General features: G+C 38.7%; 3 protein-coding genes across 11 annotated transcripts in view; 2 read left to right on the forward strand and 1 right to left on the reverse strand.

Moving 5' to 3' along the window:
* The window catches only part of LOC122628314, a 305,366-nt gene that overhangs the window by 158,815 nt on the left and 127,078 nt on the right, over window positions 1-19,473 (forward strand). For 5 of the 6 annotated variants that reach the window (XR_006327004.1, XR_006327005.1, XR_006327006.1 and 2 more), the window contains one exon: window positions 9,621-10,875. Coding sequence is in view for 3 of the 6 variants with exons in the window: in XM_043810494.1 (XP_043666429.1) it covers window positions 9,621-9,720 (100 nt within the window). In the remaining 3 variants the exon portion in view is untranslated. Of the gene's footprint in view, window positions 1-9,620; window positions 10,876-19,473 lie in introns of those variants that run through there. The other variant, XM_043810497.1, reaches the window with a different exon arrangement.
* Window positions 1-19,473, reverse strand: part of LOC122628316 — a 61,957-nt gene that overhangs the window by 38,270 nt on the left and 4,214 nt on the right. The window lies entirely within an intron of this gene.
* LOC122628311 (homeobox protein abdominal-A homolog) overlaps window positions 10,928-19,473 on the forward strand; it is a 30,854-nt gene continuing 22,308 nt past the window's right edge. The window contains exons 1-3 of one of the 4 annotated variants that reach the window (XM_043810488.1): window positions 10,928-12,608; window positions 12,651-12,759; window positions 14,957-14,989. In XM_043810488.1, the coding sequence (XP_043666423.1) occupies window positions 11,988-12,608; window positions 12,651-12,759; window positions 14,957-14,989 (763 nt within the window). In that variant the 5' untranslated portion in view covers window positions 10,928-11,987. Of the gene's footprint in view, window positions 12,760-14,956; window positions 14,990-19,473 lie in introns of all 4 variants that reach the window. The other 3 variants (XM_043810486.1, XM_043810490.1, XM_043810487.1) reach the window with 3 other exon arrangements.

The following is a 19,473-nucleotide window of genomic DNA, read 5'->3' on the forward strand; positions in this document are numbered from 1 at the left end:
TGACGACAACTAGACACCACGTTCCATCTTCCTTTTCGGAGACTTTCATACTGGGTGCTCGATTATTTCCGATCACTAAAAAAAAACTTTCTCCTCCCGTCGAAGGACTACTCCTCGAAAATCTTTCGAATCATTTTATGAATATCTATCAAATATTTCCTTCGCGAAGAAATTTCTCGAGATACGATTGAACGTAAAAGATGTTAAAAGGAAAAAAAAAAAAAAAAGAAAAGAAAACATAGAGAGAAAGAGAGAAAAAAAAATACAATAATTGCGAGCATAAACGATTTTTTCTTAAATCGACAAATTCGTCATTTTTTAATATTTCTCAAGATTACTCGTAATATCTAAGTAAATTTGTGTCTCTTATCGTTACTGAACATAATGTAATATGATTATAGGAAAAAATATAGAATTTAAATAAATAAGAATACAGATAAAGAAAAGAAAGAGAAAGAGAGAGAAAGAAAGAGAGAACGAAAGCAGAAAGAGGATAACATGGCCTAGCCAACGAGATTCGTACATTCCTCGAAGAACTCGAGACGGCAAGCGATCGGAGACGGTGCAAACGACCCTCCAAGGCCAACCGCTAGCAACCCTTCTATGGATCCAAGCAACTGCTCTCCACTTTACCTTATGTCACCCTGGCGGAGTAACTATTATGACCTACGTCGTGACTATTCTCAACACAGATAATTGAGTTCGTAAGGCAATCTTTTTCTCGTTAAATCGTTTCTTAATTCGAAGTGCGTCGATAAAAAAAAAAAAAAAAAAATAAAAAAATAAAAAGAAAGAAACGAAAATATTCAATCCTAATAATTAGCAAATCGATTCGTGATACTTATACTTCGTTTAGATTTTTCTTCTATAGGATTATCTTTATGAAATTGCGTTTAGTAAGTTTCTTATTAATCAAGAATGTCATAAAGAGAATGATTAAATGTAAAAAAAAAAAGAAAAAGAAAAAAAAGAAAAAAGAAAACATTCCAGTGTATACTTATATGGTAACTTATCTATTAATTCACTAATCATGTATTTTGAATATTAACGAGCATGCTAAATAAGATACAATAGGACAGATAGTGCTAAAATATGCCAGGCTAAAACGAATAATGGAAAAGAAAAGAAAAAAGAAAACAAAGAGTTCCGGAGGTCATTATCGAAGAAACGGACTGCAATAAAGATGTGCTAATTAGTACGTAAACGCATAGGAACGTTTGCATAAGTAGATTACTTTTATGAGTAGCATAATTCTGGTTTTATTAAACCGTCAACGTAAGTAAGTACGTATACCGTCACGAATAGTCGACGAGAGAAACGTTCTCGAGGAAGTAATAGCTTTATCAAAAACCGATCGACAAAAAGTTTCACGTGTATCTCCTACGAATGGTCCTTAATTTAATATGAGAAATTAATGGAACCGTTCAGAAATACATTCTATAAGTCTTTTTTAACGTAAAGATTTTTTTAGTCCTCCTTTTTTTTCTTTTCTTTTCTTTTCTTTTCTATTTTTTTCTTTCTTTCTCTTTTTCTTCTTTCAAAATCAAACAAGCGTTATTTCTAAAGAACATGAAAATCCAGACATTTTACATAAATAAATTACTTCGGAATGGCTACTATAATTTGAAATTTATCAAACTGCTTGTAGTCTCTGGATATTATTTTGAAGGAAAACAAAAAAAAAAAAGAAAAAGAAAAGAAAAGAAATCTAATCGTTCCTCGTAAACGATCGAACAATGTATTCGACCTAAATGATTTTTTCATTCTTTCTTTTTTCTTTTTTGAAAGAGATAAGGTTTAAGTTTTCCTTTTTCTTTTCTTTTCTTTTTTTAATTTTACTTCCAAATTCATCCATTTGGTTTATTCTGTTTTTTTTTTTTTTTTTCATGGCACTACGAGCTTCCCTTTCGTTAGACCAAGCTCCAACCAACGATCAATGATTCTGACTTTCAAGCGGCTACATTTTTTTTTTTTTTTTCTTTCTTTCTTTCCTTCTTTTCTCCATGGCGAGACACTGACTCGTAAGCACTTTTATTAAGTAATTAAAGTTTTATGCCGCTCGTTGTCCTCGTCGTTTCATGACGTCGCACTGTCCACGGAAGCCGGCTACCGTCGGAATAGTTTCTGCATTGTTGAGCGAGCATGGACCGCAAGGCACGCGTTTTAACTGAACGTCACGAGATGTCCCGAGCGGCGTTTGTGTTTCTTTCAAAGAGAAGAGTTTCGTTACATGTATTCCCTGTATATTCAACGATACATATTCTTACAATACCAAAGCGATAAACCATAGCATTTATCTCGAAGGATTTTTCGTATATAAGCGTATATAATATATTATATTATTTCATACATGTGTGTATATATATGTATGCATATAATTTGTAAATATAATGAATATATATATATATATATATATATATATATATATATATATGTATATGTATGTATAATTTTAATGTGTAATTTTATACTTAAATTCGTATAGTTCTCATAAATATGCATATTGTAAAAAGAAATTTCATAGATTCTATTACACGATTCATTAGACTTATAGACAAGTATTAAGTATTATTATTTACGAAAAATAAGTATTTTTTTTTTTTAGATAATTTATAAACGAGCATGTATTTGGTATAAATTTTAGTTTTTATGATATAATATAAATGCGTGTTCATTATTAGGATTATTCAAATGTAACATAAAACATAATGTATAAAATGTTTCCCAAAAATTAATAGAGCGTTTAAAGTACTTTCGCGTTTTTTTACTTGTTTCTTTTTTTCTTTCTCTCTTTCTTTTCTTTACTTTCTTTCTTTCTTTTCTTTTTTTGCCAATTTTAGATAGCATAGATCGCTGCCCCCTCAAATGATAGTTTTGTTACTCGTAAATCTACGCTCTAAGCAAATTTCATTTTTGACTGAGGCACTTTACAAGCAATTAAATTGATTCAATGCTACATAAAGATTCATTCCTTGCGATACTTCTTCTTTTTGATTAACGGTCAAGCCAAGAACAGAAACGTGTATATACCTATCTATGTAATAACACACACACACACACACACACACACACACACACACACACACACATACATATACATATACATATACACGCAAGTACGTAACGCGGGGTATAGGAATCGTTTAACGATAATAGACAAAATTAAAAACGTCGTTGCTCTTATAGGAACGCTTGCAGAGAAGCGGACACCTTTATGGCTTCTTGACATTTACTACCAACAATAAGTGTTCTCGTGCGGATGCGAGAACGATGATCGGTTATATTTATATCCATGAAATAGTCGGTGCTACTTGTTAGAAGTCGATGCATTTTAAAGGTGAAAAAACGTATAAATACGAAAAAGAAAATTTCAATGTTAATTATCATCTCCTTACACCTGTACGTAGTTAAAGCAACGTACTCGTGGGATATAAACGTAAATAGAAGTGCATTAATTAATCACTTTTGAAATTCATTCAGCTTATATGACTGTACCTATGTAATTCATATCTAACGATCTAAGCAGATATTATCTAAAACCCTGATATTTCACGGGTACGATCGCATGACTTAAATCAAATCAAAATCATGATCGCTCTGGCGAGATTTCCAAGAACTAAGTATCTCCGAAGGTATTCCCTGGATTTTCATGAAATCTACGGGGTACGGGGGTAAGGGTAAGGGAAGGTCTGCCAATTGACTACCGTTTTAACCAGTCGGTTCTGCAGAGGGGTTTCTTTGGGTTGTTGCACTTAGAGCTTCCGAGAATATCGAAAAGTTGCGCCACCCTTCGCTAGATGACGCCACCGCTATCACGTCAATTTTCACAAATCTTCTGGAAAATTTTCGAGGATTCGCAAATCGTCTTATTTTTCCTCTCAAATATGATATGCACGGAATTCGATCGATTTTTATACATTTCATATTGGAATTATAAATGCGATCTCGATGAAAAGTTCGAACGAATTTAATATATCGAATAATAATATAAAATAATAAATCATAGAATTATAATCATAGAAAAGATGTCCGACTAAAACAAGTTTCATAATCGCTGCTATCGATGTCTCCACATCTTATACTTAAAACACGTAACGTGAATGTCGAAAAAGAAAAAAACATATCATAATACGCAGTTTAAGTACGCGCAAGAGGCTATCATCGGCAAAAGGGTTTATTGATTTCCACCTAAAAGCAACCCTTCGATTTTCTCCCCACCCAGTTCCACCATTACCGAATCAATTCGTGCAACTAACTTCGTTGGACTTGGAAAGGATAACCAGTCTCGTATCTTCTCAAAGTTTATAGCCACGATTTACGTGTCTTTTGAACGGAAAAGAAAATAAGAAAAAAATTGATAAAAGAGAGAAAGAGAGAGAAAGAGAGAGAGAGAGAGAGAAAGAGAAAAGAAGCAAGCAATTAATTCGTGAAATTTAAAATAAATGTTCGAACTGAATGAAATCGAAGATGAATAAAATAGAGATGGGAATGGGAAGGGATGGAAGAATAAAAGAAGGACGTTCTATAGGGCAAGAAATCGGAGAATGTTGGCCGATTTAACCGGCAGTTGGTGGTAAAAGTAAAGTGGGGGTGTACCCACGCGTGTGCACGCTTCCAGGCCAGGCATTTTATGTTTTGATGGCGCAATAAACCGCCGTAAAGCAGCAGTAAAACGCATCGAATCACAAGTCCGCTCACTCTGTATTCTCTCTTTCTCTTTCTCTTTCTCTTTCTCTTTCTTTCGCTCCTTCCTCCCGCGTACGAAGTCGTTTAAGTGGGTCCCGCTCCATTCGCGGGACCGTCACTTTTGCACGCTCAACTGCATGTCCCGTCTCCGGACCTTCCGCTACGTCATTACGTCACTAACGTCACTCCGACGGCTGTCACATGACCGACTCGTTGATGTCACGTGTTTCGCGCTTCTAACGCCCGCAGCGCACTCTCTCAATGAATTCGAGCGCATTTTGCTTTCGATTTCATCAATATTCATACGATTGTTGAATTTCAAATTGATATTATCGAGAATATGTCTCGTCCAAAGTATTTAATATTCGATCGCTTAATAACATTTGTAATCTCTCCTAGATTCACTATATATATATATATATATATATATATATATATATATTAGTTACGTTTAATTAACATAAATTTATAGATACGTTTGTTCCCTTTCTTATGTGTTTCACATTCGCCATGATTTAGAAAGATGGACGCAACCATGGAGTGAGTTAATTAGAAGAACCAACGATTTCTTTGCGTCGAGCAGAAGTGCCGAGATGAACTATCGCTTATAATATTTATTACTTTAGAAAAGCTTTCATTGGCAGTAACTTCAACAACGACTTAATAATCGTTTACGTTCCCCGTATCTTCCTTCTTCGAGATCTTGCTTTCAAGAATTTGTAGTTAGGACGATTACGTGATCACGGTATTGTCTCTATCGTGAGAAATATTTGTATAAAAAAATAATTTTTTTCTCTCTCTTTCTTTCTTTCTTTCTTTATTTCTTTCTTTTTCTCTTTCTCTTTTTCTAGATCCGTGTGCGATAAACGTAATTATATAGTATACTTCGTATAAGCGGTTATACTAGGATTATTATATTTATATTTTCTATTAATATTAATCATTTGTGATTTCATTGATCATCCACGGATAAATTATGCATAGTCCTGGATGTTATTGTCGATCGATTTAATAAAACTTTAGAAAAAGGAATAATGTATATATATATATATATATATATATATATATATATATATATATATATATATTAGTTACAACGACTTGACGACAAAATTATTTTCCATATCCACTTTATGCTTCTTTTTGCATATAACTGTAGTCAAGAAAATATAGACAGAACGGAACACGATGGGATTATATATTAACTGTGTCTCGTCGACGTTTTGCGACTAATAGTCTCCACCATTTATCACTAGTTGCATCGATGTCCGTACGTGCAGAAAATTTAACAACTTTCTTTAGCTACTTCCTTATTATCTAAATAATAATTATTTTCATTTATCGAAATGCTTTCGCATTGAAATTAAAATATTAATTTCCATGCTAAATCACATATTTTTTTTCTCTTTTTTTTTGTTTGTTTTTTTTTTTTTTTTTAAGTCAATAACGGGATGAATCGAAGAACGACGACATTGTCAAAAAAAAAAAAATTTATTTATATAACTTTCTTCGATTAAAACACTTATCTGCAAATTTCTCACAAGGTAAACGATGACGTCCTCGGAAAACGAACTCGGTAGGTAACATAGATCGAAGTTCACGGACCTTGACCTTATAGAATAGACGATATAAGCAATAATAAATGCTGCTTAAATTACATTTTTCTTCTTGTCGTAACCGATTTGCTGGATTTCTCTGTCCACGCGACGTTCCCTTAACAAATTACGCACGACATCGGATTAGATAAAGAATCATGTTTAAAGTTAAAAAAGAAAGAGAGAAGTGACACCGAATAGTCAGCTGAAACTCTGACTCAATGCATTATTTATCATACGTCCGTACAAAACAAATTATTTCACCTAGCGTGTAACGCAGATCGCTGATATTATTATCAACGTCGAGATACAAAATTTTATCGCGAAAAGAATTGTTTTGTGTCACGTATTTAAAAGACAAAAAAAAAAAGAGGGAAAAGAAAAGAAAAGAAAAGAAAAGAAGAAGAAAAGGAAGAGAAACGAGGAGAATCAGAATGATCAGCCGAATGGAAGGACGTCGGCGAGAAAATAAAATAGAATTCGCGAATTTCTGTGATCCGTTCGAAGATGGCGCGGCAGGTGTCTCTTACGAATTTCTAGGGTGCCTCCCTTCTTTGGGCTCGAGCCAGAGAAACGAAGAAACGAGAAACGAGGAGTCCTTGCAAGGATCAGACCACCGCCCAATATCCTTCTTTGCTTTCTGGCCTCTTTTTTCTTGGTCATGTTTTTTCTTTCTTTCTTTCTTTCTTTCTTTCTTTCTTTCTTTTTCTCTTTCTTTTTTTTTTTCTTTCTTTTCATTCTCCTCTCGAAGAATCACGAGCAGGGACGAAAATATCTCTCCAGGAAACGTATCGAAGAGTTCCCAAGTTGTTGGTGTTGTTCCAAAGCTGACTCGGTCGCTGGACCGTGGCATGTTTTTTATCTGGGCCGCATCTTCCTTAGAGAACGCGAACGAGAATACTTTCCATCTCTCTCCATCTTAACGTCTCGAGAAGTACAACACGACAGCCGATTTACACCCCGTCGCGTTGTGTCGCTGTTAGGAGTCTCTACGGTCTCACGTCCCTTCTACTGTGGTAGTAGTAAAGAGGAAAAGAGCTTTCGCGTAACTGGAACGTGGACTCTGATCCACGAGCGAACGAGTTGATATAATTAAACTGGTCCACTGGTATGGCGCGAACCAGTTTTCGAGAGAATCGTGAGCACGAAAATTCTTGGCCCTCGGGCCTCGAGCGATTACGTTTCTCGTATGAATACCGTCCTCCACTTCGCAGCTGCTCGTGAATCACGAACACGGCTTTGCAAAATTTGTTTAACGTTGCATCGTTAACCGTACTGCTATACTTACGTATACCCGAGCCTACTTTTTACTTTTCGTTACGAAAGAAAGATTTCTCGGAGCTTTCTATACCTACGGTATTTTATTAAATTAATTATCTGAAACATTTTTGACTAGTTAATAATCGTACGATTATACGATTATCCATTTTGTTCGTTTTAATGGGCAATTTAGATATTACTGATAAAATATATAAACGTTCTTCTATCTTTTCGATGAGATACGATATATGAATTTTTTTTGTTCCTTTCTTTTTTTTTTTGTGTGTGTTTTAAGAATCTTTATTAAGACGTCTATCCGACGGACACGAGAATAATTAATAAAAGTATCGTTTCCTCTACCTGGCATAAGAAATTTTTTATTTCGAAAAATCTCTTGGGTCATTATGCATTGCGTACCCGTGATCTATCCATCTTGACGTCACTACACCACGCGCCTACGTAAGGAGATAGGAAAGCGTGCGTGGAATTAGCAAAGGTGCGTTTGAATGATCTATTGATCCCGAAACTGTCACTTCGTGTAGGAAGGTAGAAGAGAGAGAACTCGAGTTCATCGACGATCGACATGGGTGGCGATAAGCGCCATCAATAAGATCTCCTTAGGGCATCGTACGTCATCTATTACATACTTACGTAGCTACGGCGTTTCCTCTTGCATCATCGTACGAAATACATAATTACATTGCAACGAACAATTGGCTCCGATTAAACTCGATTTGTTGTTTCAATTAAGGAATTAAAAAGAAAATAAGAAAAAGCAAAAAAAAAATTCAAAATGATGATTTGAAAATATTCGAAATTCCTTATGTTCTCTTTTCGATCAACATCGGATAACAGATGTCCTTGAAATTCATGCATTATAGGGTGCTACGATATGGAGAAGAGGGGAACGCTATTTATGGTCTTCATAATTCTATACCTTGAACTCGTTCACGATGAAACTCGAATCGTAAACAAAAGTTAGAATAAAATCGTATCTTTGAATTATAAAGGAGAATCCTCGTGAATATTTTCGTACGATTATCTTTTATAAAAATATCTACTGATAGATTATTTAACATATACATATATGTAAAAGAAAGGGGGATAAATCGTTACGAAATATACATATATGATTATTTTAATGGATAACGTGATCGATCGAAATCTTTTCATGTAAATGAAAAGAAAGATAAAGGTTCCAAAAGTATGGTGAACAAATTTTAAACGTATACATATAAATAAAGAATGAGAGAAAGGAAAGAACGACAGATTAGATTAGATCTTTTTGTTCGCGATGAGGGAAGATCATCTATTATCATAAATTAGATATCCTTTCTCGTGATTTTTTACATTGTTGATGCGACAACAATGGAGAGCATGCATTTTTTCCTTTTTACTTGACGTCCGACATCGAATGTTATAAGAAACATGAGCGGTATCTCAAAGGGAGAAGAAAATTTCCCGCGGTGCTTAGAAAAGTCAAAGAAGTCGAGACATTCGTCTTCATAGATTAGGTAGGTAGAAACACAGATGCCTCTTTCATATTTGGGAGGTTCCCCTTTCTTTCTCTCTCTCTCTCTCTCTCTCTCTCTCTCTCATTTCTATGGTACCTGAAGACCACGCCTTTTCTCACTGTCTATCGTTGTTTCTTACCTCGAAAAGCTTTCATCAAAATATCAAAAATAGAAATCAAATTGCCCTTTCCGTAGTAAGAAACAATTCTTATATATCTACGTTTATCAGTAAAAACTATCAATAATTTATAATACGTAATCTTAGTCGTAATGAAAGATTCATGTTAATATATATCAAAACACGATTCATTTATTCGTGACTCTATACACAATTAACGTCCATCTATTTTCAATGATCTAATGTTAATTACATCGATCAAGATCTTAACTACTGCAAATTTATATAAATATCGTACTTTTATTTCGATCGTTAAAAGAAAGAATAATGATTTTATTAGTTACTTGGATTATACGATATTTATGATGATAGGATTAAATAATTCTTTTTATTTCGAGATTGATTAGAAACATACTCGAATTACTAACGTATGTTATTTTGTTTCAGATTCGATAGATCGAGTTCGACAACAACGGTAAGTAAGTACCTAAAATCTATTTACGTATTTCTCGATGTAACGATCACCTTACAAAGGGACCAGCGATAGAACTGGGTATCGTGAATACCAACGATAAAGCATAGCTAAGTCGACGATTTAACGATTTTTATGATAATCTGTCTCGGCGGTTCCACACCGTCGAAAGAGAGAACTGCTTGCCGTCTCTATCGGCCGGTAGGCTAAGAGTCTCGATATTTCGAGTTTATCTAGAAAATGGGGTGTGCAAAATGGGCTGTCCATCGTAAGGAACGTCGGAACCGGCTAAGACTTTTTCCCGCCCTTGCGTCTTTCTACCCTTCGAACGAAACCCTTCTCCCTCTTTCCTCTTTTTCTCTTTACGCCCCTTTCCTCTTCATTGCTTTGTTCTTTCCTTTTTCCTCGTATACCATTCGAGATACCTAGATGTGCCTAAGCTTTCACGTAAGAATGTCGAGTAGGTAAATAGTTATCTTTTACGGATTCGATGTATACTTAGCGTTTGATTCTCCGTCGGCGAAAACAGCCGATAGGATTAATCAAAACTAAGACCGATTATTTTCGCAAGAGATACATTCGACCGTCTATTATCACTAGCAACGAAGAGTTTCAACGAGTTGAAAGTAGTCGATATATATACATATATGTAGATATATATATAGAGATAGAGAGAGAGAGAGATAGAGAGAGAAAGAGAGAGAGAGATAGATAGAATGCAGAAAACGAACGATTTCTCAATACGGAGAGGAAGAAATGATGGAGTTGCTACACCGACGATTCGCGATTACGCTTCGCAGCGTGGAAAAGCAAGAAAGACGATCAAAGAGACAGACACATAGAGAGAAAGAGAGATAAAGAGAGAGATAGAGAAAAAGAGAAATAGAGAGAAACATAGAGAGAGAGAGAGAGAGTCTCCGAGGGAGGCAACGAGCGTCTCGCAGAGTAGTCGCCCGTCGAAAGGAGCGGACCGTCGGCTGAGCGGATCGTGCGAGGTATAAGCTCTCTCTATGTATACATATACGCGCGCACGCGTGTACAGATAATCACATACACCCACACGAAGAGATAGACGAAGAAACACACACAAATAAGAAGGCAGAGCGAAGATCGGAGAGAGGCGAACCTCGCGACGGGAGCGAGCGAGTGAGAAAGAGAAAACGTGATAGAAGGAGAAAGAAACGGCGACCGAGAAAGACAGAGGGAGAGAGAGAGAGAGAGAAAGACAGAGAGAGAAAGAGAGAGAGAGAGAGAGAGAGAAAGACAGAGAGAGAAAGAGAGAGAGAGAGAGAGAGAGAGAGAGCCATTCATCTTGGCGCGCCTAGCCTGCGCCGGATTGGCGGGGCTCGGTAAAGAGCGAGCGTCGATTGGCCGGCAGTGTTTACCAGCTGGTGCCCCCGGCAGCCGGCGCTCCACGCTCGGCCGTCGAAGAGAGGGGGGCAGAACGCGGAGAGACAAGCGGCGCCATTATTGTAAGGGGTTACATTTAGCTGGCCGTGGGTTGTAGTACGCGGCGTTCGGGATAGGGGGCTATAGTACCTTCATGCATGGCCCATAAAGGATTCGTCGACTATCCGAGAAGTACGCAAGAAACGGCTTCTAACACCTGACAGAGGGGCCACGGCTCTTCTCTTCTCTCTCTCCTCGCAGTGGTGCGCCGTTCCATCGGCTGCTGGCTGCCGTCGTCGCTGCCGTCGCTGCCGTCGCCGTCGCTGTCGCCGTCGCCGTCGTCGTCGTCGTCGCGCTCGTCATCGTCATCGGGCCTGCCAACAATTCCGTGAACGAGAAGAGTGAACGCGCGCGCAAATGAGTCCGTGAATATCTCGGAGATGGATCGACGGTGAGATGATCGGTTCGCAATAGTCGTGATCGGCCTTAGCTAGCTCGTTAGCTCGTTAGCTCGTTAGCTCGTTCGCTCGCGCGCGCGCGCTATTTTCGCGGTTTTTATTATCCCGTCTGATAGTTGTGACAAGAGAAAGAAATGTGTTGGCTTGTTGTCTGAGTGACGATAGATAGATGTGAAGGATAGTCTTGGAGGGAGGAGGAAGAGGAGGAAGAGGAAGGGTATATAATAATTGTCGATAGAATTGAAGAGTGATAGAGGAGTTGGAAATAGATATAAGAGGAAGAGGAAGAACCAAAAGCAAGAGGAATAAGAAGAAGAAGAAGAGGAAGAGAAAGAAGAGAGAGCAAAGAGCGATGACGAGGCATCCGCCGGCGCGGAGGACGGCACGAGGCTGCCGGCGCTGAGGACGTCGGCACGGAGGACGTCCGAGCGAGGGCCGACGCCGGACGAGGAGGGATCGCGGCGATAGGGCTCGATCGCTCATCGGCCAGGCGATATGAGTTCGAAATTCATAATCGATAGTATGCTACCAAAGTATCATCAGCAGTTCCATCACCAACAACTGTTCACTAGCACGAATCCCGGTACGATACAGGCCTGTACCGCTGCGAGCAGTCCGGCGAGCGCGGCTGCGAGCTTAGAATCAAGCCTATCCGCGGCTGCGGTCGCGGCCGCGGCAGTAAATTACGCACAGCAGCACAATTCGCCGAGTCCGACGGGCTCGAGCCCTCAACACTCGGGTAGTTCGGCCTCGACCTCGCCGGCGGCCCGCACCGCATCAAGCATGTATCCTTACGTTTCGGCCGCGGCCGCGCACCATCATCATCAGCAACAACAAGCGGTCGCGGCGGCCGCGTTCGGTGCGACTTCCAGCATGGTTCCTGGATTCGGTTCGAGCGCGGCCGCAGCCTCCAGCGCTGCCCTCGCCGCGGCAGCGGCCGTCGACGCCGCAACAGCCGGTGACAAATCTTGCCGTTACACCGCCAGCCTTGCTGGAAATGTCGCACCAACATCGGCCGACCCTATGGTCAACTATACCCTCGGCCATCATCATCAAAACGGTGCTACCCCTGGTAGCCTCGTCTCTTCCGCCTCGGCTTCCTCCGCCGTATCGGCCGCTTCCGCATCTATGGCCGCGGCGGCACAGTTCTATCATCAGGCTGCCGCGGCCTCGGCCGTCGTCGACCCTCTCACCTCCTGCCAGCAGCCTACCACCGGTCAACCTGGTATCTCGGACATTCCTCGCTACCCCTGGATGTCCATCACAGGTGAGTATCGATTATCCGAAACCCTAATCTTCTATCTCATTCTATCACGCTTCTTTGCAATACTCTTGTCAAATTCGTTTTCAAACCTATCAATAACATCTGTAAAATCATTTATCAACATTCAATGCAATCGATCATTACCTAACGTCGCGATGTTTTACATTTAGAAACCAGCTTCGCTTCGCTACACTTTTATTTCCTTTTTCTTTGTAATTAAATATCGTAAATTCCAGCTCACGCCGAAGCAATAACTTCCATTGTTTAACGCGAAACTCGTTCGTGTCGTACATAATGCATTCGACGATACTTCCTCGTTAATTTATTAGCCCAAAACAAAGTGTCGATGTCGTCTTATCGGCATGTTTCTTGCGTCGCTAATGCCATTCCAGCGTGCGCTTTCAAGTTAAGCCATGAACACGGAGAAATACTCCGTTTGTTATTTCCTATATCTATCGTAGTTCTTCGAACATCTCCTCTCAAAGAGATAAATATTTTAGAGAGATATTCGGAAACTTACAGAAAAGATCCATTTACGCCGAGGTATCTACGAAATTATTGAAATATTCGTTCTTGTAATTTGATCGATCCTGAGATCGTATTATTTCGTTGAATATTCATAAAAAGATGAGAGGAAAGTGTTTTTACCTAGAGAATCCGTTGAATTTATAAACGTAAATTGGCAATCGGGATAAACACGACTTTTGAGTTGCAAATTTTGTTTAGATTCGTTTAATATTCAAAAATTATGCATCCTTCTCATATATCAAGTAATTTCTTTACCTCTATTTGTAAAGAGACAAATGGTAATTCCGTAATGTAAAGAGCAATTAAAACGGTATTTCATTGAATATGCTTCGATTAAGACGTAATCATCGTATATGCAAATTATTTAAGCCTGTTTCCTATCGCTGGCTTATAATAATGTAACGATTTGATGCTAACCTCTTGGCTTTCGTTTCTTTGATCGTTGAATATATCTGCCTGATCATTCATTTCGTGCCAAACGATTAAAGACGGTCGATTAAAGTGATGATTATTCGATTGCAAAATATATACTTGCAAATATAGACTTGCTAATAAGAAAATAAGGACATATTGACGACAATGTGATGTTAATAAATTAATATTCTTCCTTTAATAGTTTTACGCGAGTAAGATAAACAACGCAGTATATACTTCCATTTCAATCGTTAAATATTTCCGATCGATAATTTTTCTAATCTAAATATTTACGTGATTGAATTAAACGGTACATTTTCATTTCTCAATTGGCAGATATCAGTATTTATCTATATCGATTGCAAAACGTATATCTTATTACGTAAAACGTTCTTTTAAATACTTAATATATCAATTAAAATAAAAACATTGGGAGAAATCTGATTGAATTCGATCGATCGATCGATCGTTAAAGATCTATGATTCAACGATACGGACGATAAACTCTTATTAATTGCATCGAATATAGATACACTCGAGTAGAACGAAATAGAACAACAAGGGAGAAAGAATGACGCGGAAAAAATTGTCGTCGCCGGGGGCGTAATCCGGCGCGGCTTAAATTGAATCGGGAGACAAAAAGGATTACGAGAGATGTGCTTTAGCGGTGCCGATCCTTCCTTTAATCCTCCCTGCCGGTTGAAATTATTGCGAGCTTTGTGCGTCTCACTGTTAAGTTTCCTAACTTTCTAATTGCATCTTGTTGGAGCGGCGAAACGCATGAAACGTCGGAACCCCCTTCTTCCTCGCTTCTTCCTCCCTCCCTTCATCCCTCTTTCTCCCTCCCTCTCTTTATTCGTCTTTCTCCTTCGCTTTGCGTCTCTCTGTCGGCTTAAGTCTCTTAACTCTCCACGTTGTATATATCTACTTAAGTTTGTGTCTTGCAAACGCGAGCATCCGCTAAAAAGTTCGACGAACGTGAATATCTCTTTCCCTCTCTCTCTCTCTCTCTCTCTCTCTCTCTCTGTTTTTTTATTTGACGAAGAAAGAAACCTTGACTTGGTTCAGCTTCGTTTCTCTTTCTCTTACTCTTTCTCTTTCTTACTCGAAGACGTCATGCATTCGCAGACTGTCTTGGGAACGTTGTCGCTCGATGGAAATATCGTAATATAATTTACAAGGACGTCGAGTCTTTTAATCAGCGGACGCTCACGACTCTCGAGTACGTCTCTATAATGACATTTTTCTTGTTTTGCAGATTGGATGAGCCCCTTTGACAGAGTCGTATGCGGTGAGTAAAGCTCTTTTTATCGTAAGATCGCTCATATTTATTCCGCATTTCTCTCGTTAATTAGAATCGTAACGTAGTACGTTATACGACCGAGGAGATTCCGCTAAAAATATATTCGCAAAAGCTACCGGGTTTCAATAAAGTAATACGTAGTACTTACGTACCTACCTATGTACGTACCTACCTAAGTACGTAGATACTTACATACCTACCTACGTGCATATATGTATGTATATATATGTATATATGTATATACATACGTCGGAAATACGCGACAAAAGGGTTCTCAAACGATATCGTTATTAGGGGGAGACCTTACGAGGAGTCGCGTATAAAAGGATTCGTGTTTCTTCCTTGCGTAGGACGCTCTCATACAGCTACATATGGTAACCATATTTTTCTTCGCCGATTTCTATTCACAGGGAGGGGGGATCCCCCTTCTAGTTTCTTTCGAAACTTAGATTACAAACCATTTTTTTTTCTTTCGAGTGCAAAGTTTTACGATGAATGTTATTGACAATGGACGTTTATTATTAATGAAAGAAAAAAGATGAAGAGGAAAAGAAAAATCATCGTAGCATCGATTGATAATGATCGATTCGTTAATCGTAAAATTCGTTAGGACGAATACTTAGCTAGATTTAGATCCGAATCGTCTAATCTTTCGAGAAACTAAAAGGCACGCCTACGTAGCTACTACGTAATATACGTGGGATCTTTTGAGCGCGTCAAGAGCAAGGTCATGGTTTGGGAACGTTCACGTGAGTCGTACTACCGGCCGCACGCGCGAAGTTGTATCCTATTCATTTATGATACTTGCGCATGCAAGAAGGACATGTATACGGCCAACTACACCTGTCGTCACCGTGATAATGTTGCTGGCGAATAATCCGGCGCCTATCTTTTATAGAGCCACTTACGGCCGTACAATGGCGTAGTAAATAGCGATTAGATAAAATTAAAACTTCAAACACTTTTTATTTTATTATCTCGGTTTGTTTACGCTCGCCGGTTAATAATTTCAAACGGACCTCGTACACCCGGATTCTGAAGCCATGGTCAAGCCTATCGTTCCTGTCGGACGAGAAAGGCTTAGCCGATATTTTTCTCTCCTGCTCGATAATATTTACAAGATCACCAGAGCTAACACCGACCGAGTTATATATGCACGTATGTATATATGTATGGTATGTATATATGTATGTATGTATGTACGTATGTACGTACGTACGTATGTAGGTATATACGCTCTATTGAATTCGCAATTTCTCTCCTTTCTCAAAGATTAGGATATCTCTTTATTTCTTTAATAACAAAATGTAAACTGTTATTATCGTAATATATTAGATACTTAATATTATACATTTTTAAGATAATTAATAAAATTAGATACACACATGCGATTCGTTGAAAATTAAAATAGCCGTCCTAGATAATCGAGAATTATTTATTATTCTCGAGAAAACAAATCTATTCTATATGTTACATATCTACATAAAAGAAGAGTGAAAAAATTGTAAAGTAGAAATCTCACGAATTCGTTTCACTAGCTTTCAACGATGCGTTTATATTACTCGAGCCTTAGCTTAGGGTCGAGTAGACTGTTAAAGAGAGGAAAGAAAGAAGAAGAGGGAAACGATGACGGCGTGACGAGGAGTGGGCGTAGATCGTGCTCATAAAATCATTACCTATCATCCTTTACACTTTTATGGAGCGAACCCGATCTTCGTTAGTCGTTACAACGAGGTCGCAATGCGAAAACTCTACAATCTGACTTCTTTATAGTCGTTGAAAGAACGTAATCGAATTACAACGATTATTATATTACAGCCTCTTGAGAATTTTTAAGGTTTGCACCTTTTAAAATGTTTTAATTCATCCCTTCCTTGCATCGATCGATTAATAAAAATTAATCATTCGATTGCTTTTTAACTTTCTCCATCTAAATATAATAAATAATGAAAATATTAACGGATGATGTATATATCTAACAAAAATATCAAATTTATTCTATCCTTTCGGAAAATTTCATATATATATATATATATATATATATATATATATATATATATATATATATACATACACTTCTCGTTTAATTATCGATCGGCCATGTCGATCCGTCGTGAGGAAACAATTTTCTAACCGGTCTCTGAGAAATTGGAGTATCGTTGATAGCAAGTTATAACCAAGAAGAAGTTTCGTTCTGCGCACGTACGAACTGAGAAAGATGGTCCATCTATCCGGAATTCGTCCCACGAAGCGTACTTGGAACGAAATTGCGATAGGTGTCATACTTTTTGAGGGAATATTCGATGGCTCCTGGATGCAGAAAAAGAGAGAGGGAGAGGGAGAGGGAGAGGGAGAGAGAGAGAGAGAGAGAGGGAAGAGAGAGAGAGAAAGAGAGAGAGAAATAGAAAGAAAGAGGGAGAAACGAAGTCGAAGCGACGGCGCTAAGAGTGACTATGGAGGAGGAAAAGAGAAAGAGAGAGAGAGAGAGAGAGAGAGAGAGAGAAGGGGTGATGGTGGAGGATGGGAAAGGTGGAGAAGAGGTCCAGGTAGGGGAGGAACAAGCAGGGACGATGAAATGGGATAATACCGACGCTGCAGGACGCGGCAGCCATCATCGAATGCTAATGAGGGGTTGCCGGCTCTCGGGGCGGAGGATTCAGCTCGTAGAACGACGCAGCTTCGGCCTGATTATAAATTATACATTATCTCGCGCTAACCTCCTCTGTACACACCGAAATCCAACTAGGCGTACGTACGCGTAGTAGCGTTCCGTTACTATCGCGTGAACACCCCGTGACCAGCAACCCTGGTTTTACCCTCTCGGAAAAGTACGACAATCCTGAACTCATGAAAGCGAGTTTTGCGATCGTTTCGACCGTCGACGCCTTCTTTCTCCGTTTCTCCCTGGGATTCTTCCTTCTTCTATTTTTCTTCTCATTTTATTTTTTTTTTTTCTTTAACGTGGCATTCTTTTTATCGTTTCTTTTAAGAGAGAGAGAGAGAGAGAGAGAGAGGACGTTGTTCGATCTAACATACGAAAGAAAATCGTCGCATATCTCAAAGGACGATGACGGAGGATGACAAAAGGATAGACGAGATGTGGCCAAAAGCAGCGAACGGGTTCGTGAAGAGACACGAAGGGTAGGGAAGAAGAGGCAGGTCAGAAAGAGAGACAGAGAAAAAGATAGAGAGAGAGAGAGAGAGAGAGAGAGAATCGTGTTGTCACAGAGATTATTGAAACTGCAGTTTTATGGGCCTTAAAAGCAGTTTAATTGCCGTTATATAAGTGTTTATGCGCTGCTAGCTTTGGCCTCCGCCTGCGCCACCCCAAACGTTTATTTTATGGTCATACGGCGCAGCGCGTACCCCGTTTTGTCGCGTGCCGAAAGCATCATACCAGTCAAATCCCCAGGACGACCGGTCGATTCTAAACGTCACCGTACGTTTACACTTTCCTGCACCTCCTCGAAAGGCCGCCTTACTTTTATCTCTTCTACCTTAAACCGGGCTGCTGAATCGTACCGTCCTCTACGTAGGAAGCATCTGCTATCGTTGAGAATCGCGTGCCCAACCGATCGCAGGACCCCTATACATTTTATCGCTTCGCATTTGTGCTCCAATACGAGCGGAACCGGTACTCCATGTAATTCCCAAAATGCGTTATTAATGGACGTAAGTGCGAATTTAAGGGAGCGCTACCTATTTGACCCGAACATCTTTGCTATACTCGCCGACGGACAACTTTTGATCTCTACTTTGTTAAGGATCAGCTTTGTATCTAATTGGTAGATGGTAAATTTCTTTGAACAATGAGATGTAAATAAAAATTTGCTATTAATTCTTTTTTCTTCAAAATGCTCTATTAATTTTTTATTCGCCATCTATGATAATGTATGTCTATGTTCAGAAACATCGATATGATCGAATATATCTTGATTTGATCAACTACTACACGCAAACTAATATAGAAAAAAATATCACTGTTTCATTCATCCATTTAATTCATATACATTTCACATATTTAACACGAACTAATGCGAAACTCAAAGTGCGTCATATCGATATGTTTCTCAGGGTCATGGCAAGTCCAACGAGGAATCGTTTCACTTCGAGGCACGTCTCGTTCGCGACGATAGAATCCTCGAAAAAGTTTCAGCGAGATGTTCGCATAAGTATGCAACCGATGTCCTTTACCTGCATAACGATAATATGCATGTATGCAAACGGTCAAGAGAGACATATCGTGGACATTTGTATAGGGCATTCGTAGGAATGGTGCAATGACACTTGCAACTGCATCTCGAGTTTCGTCGATAACATTACAAAATGGCTTGGGGCTCGTTCATCCACTTAAAAAGTTCTCTCGTATTTCATTCGGATATGTCACAATTTTATTATTCCATTCTCATTTTCTATAATTATTACATTTCATTTCATTTTCACTTTCATCTCGTTTTGCTTTTAACGAAGGT

Source organism: Vespula pensylvanica, chromosome 4 (genome assembly GCF_014466175.1).
Source record: "Vespula pensylvanica isolate Volc-1 chromosome 4, ASM1446617v1, whole genome shotgun sequence".
In the NCBI taxonomy this organism is placed as follows: domain Eukaryota; kingdom Metazoa; phylum Arthropoda; class Insecta; order Hymenoptera; family Vespidae; genus Vespula; species Vespula pensylvanica.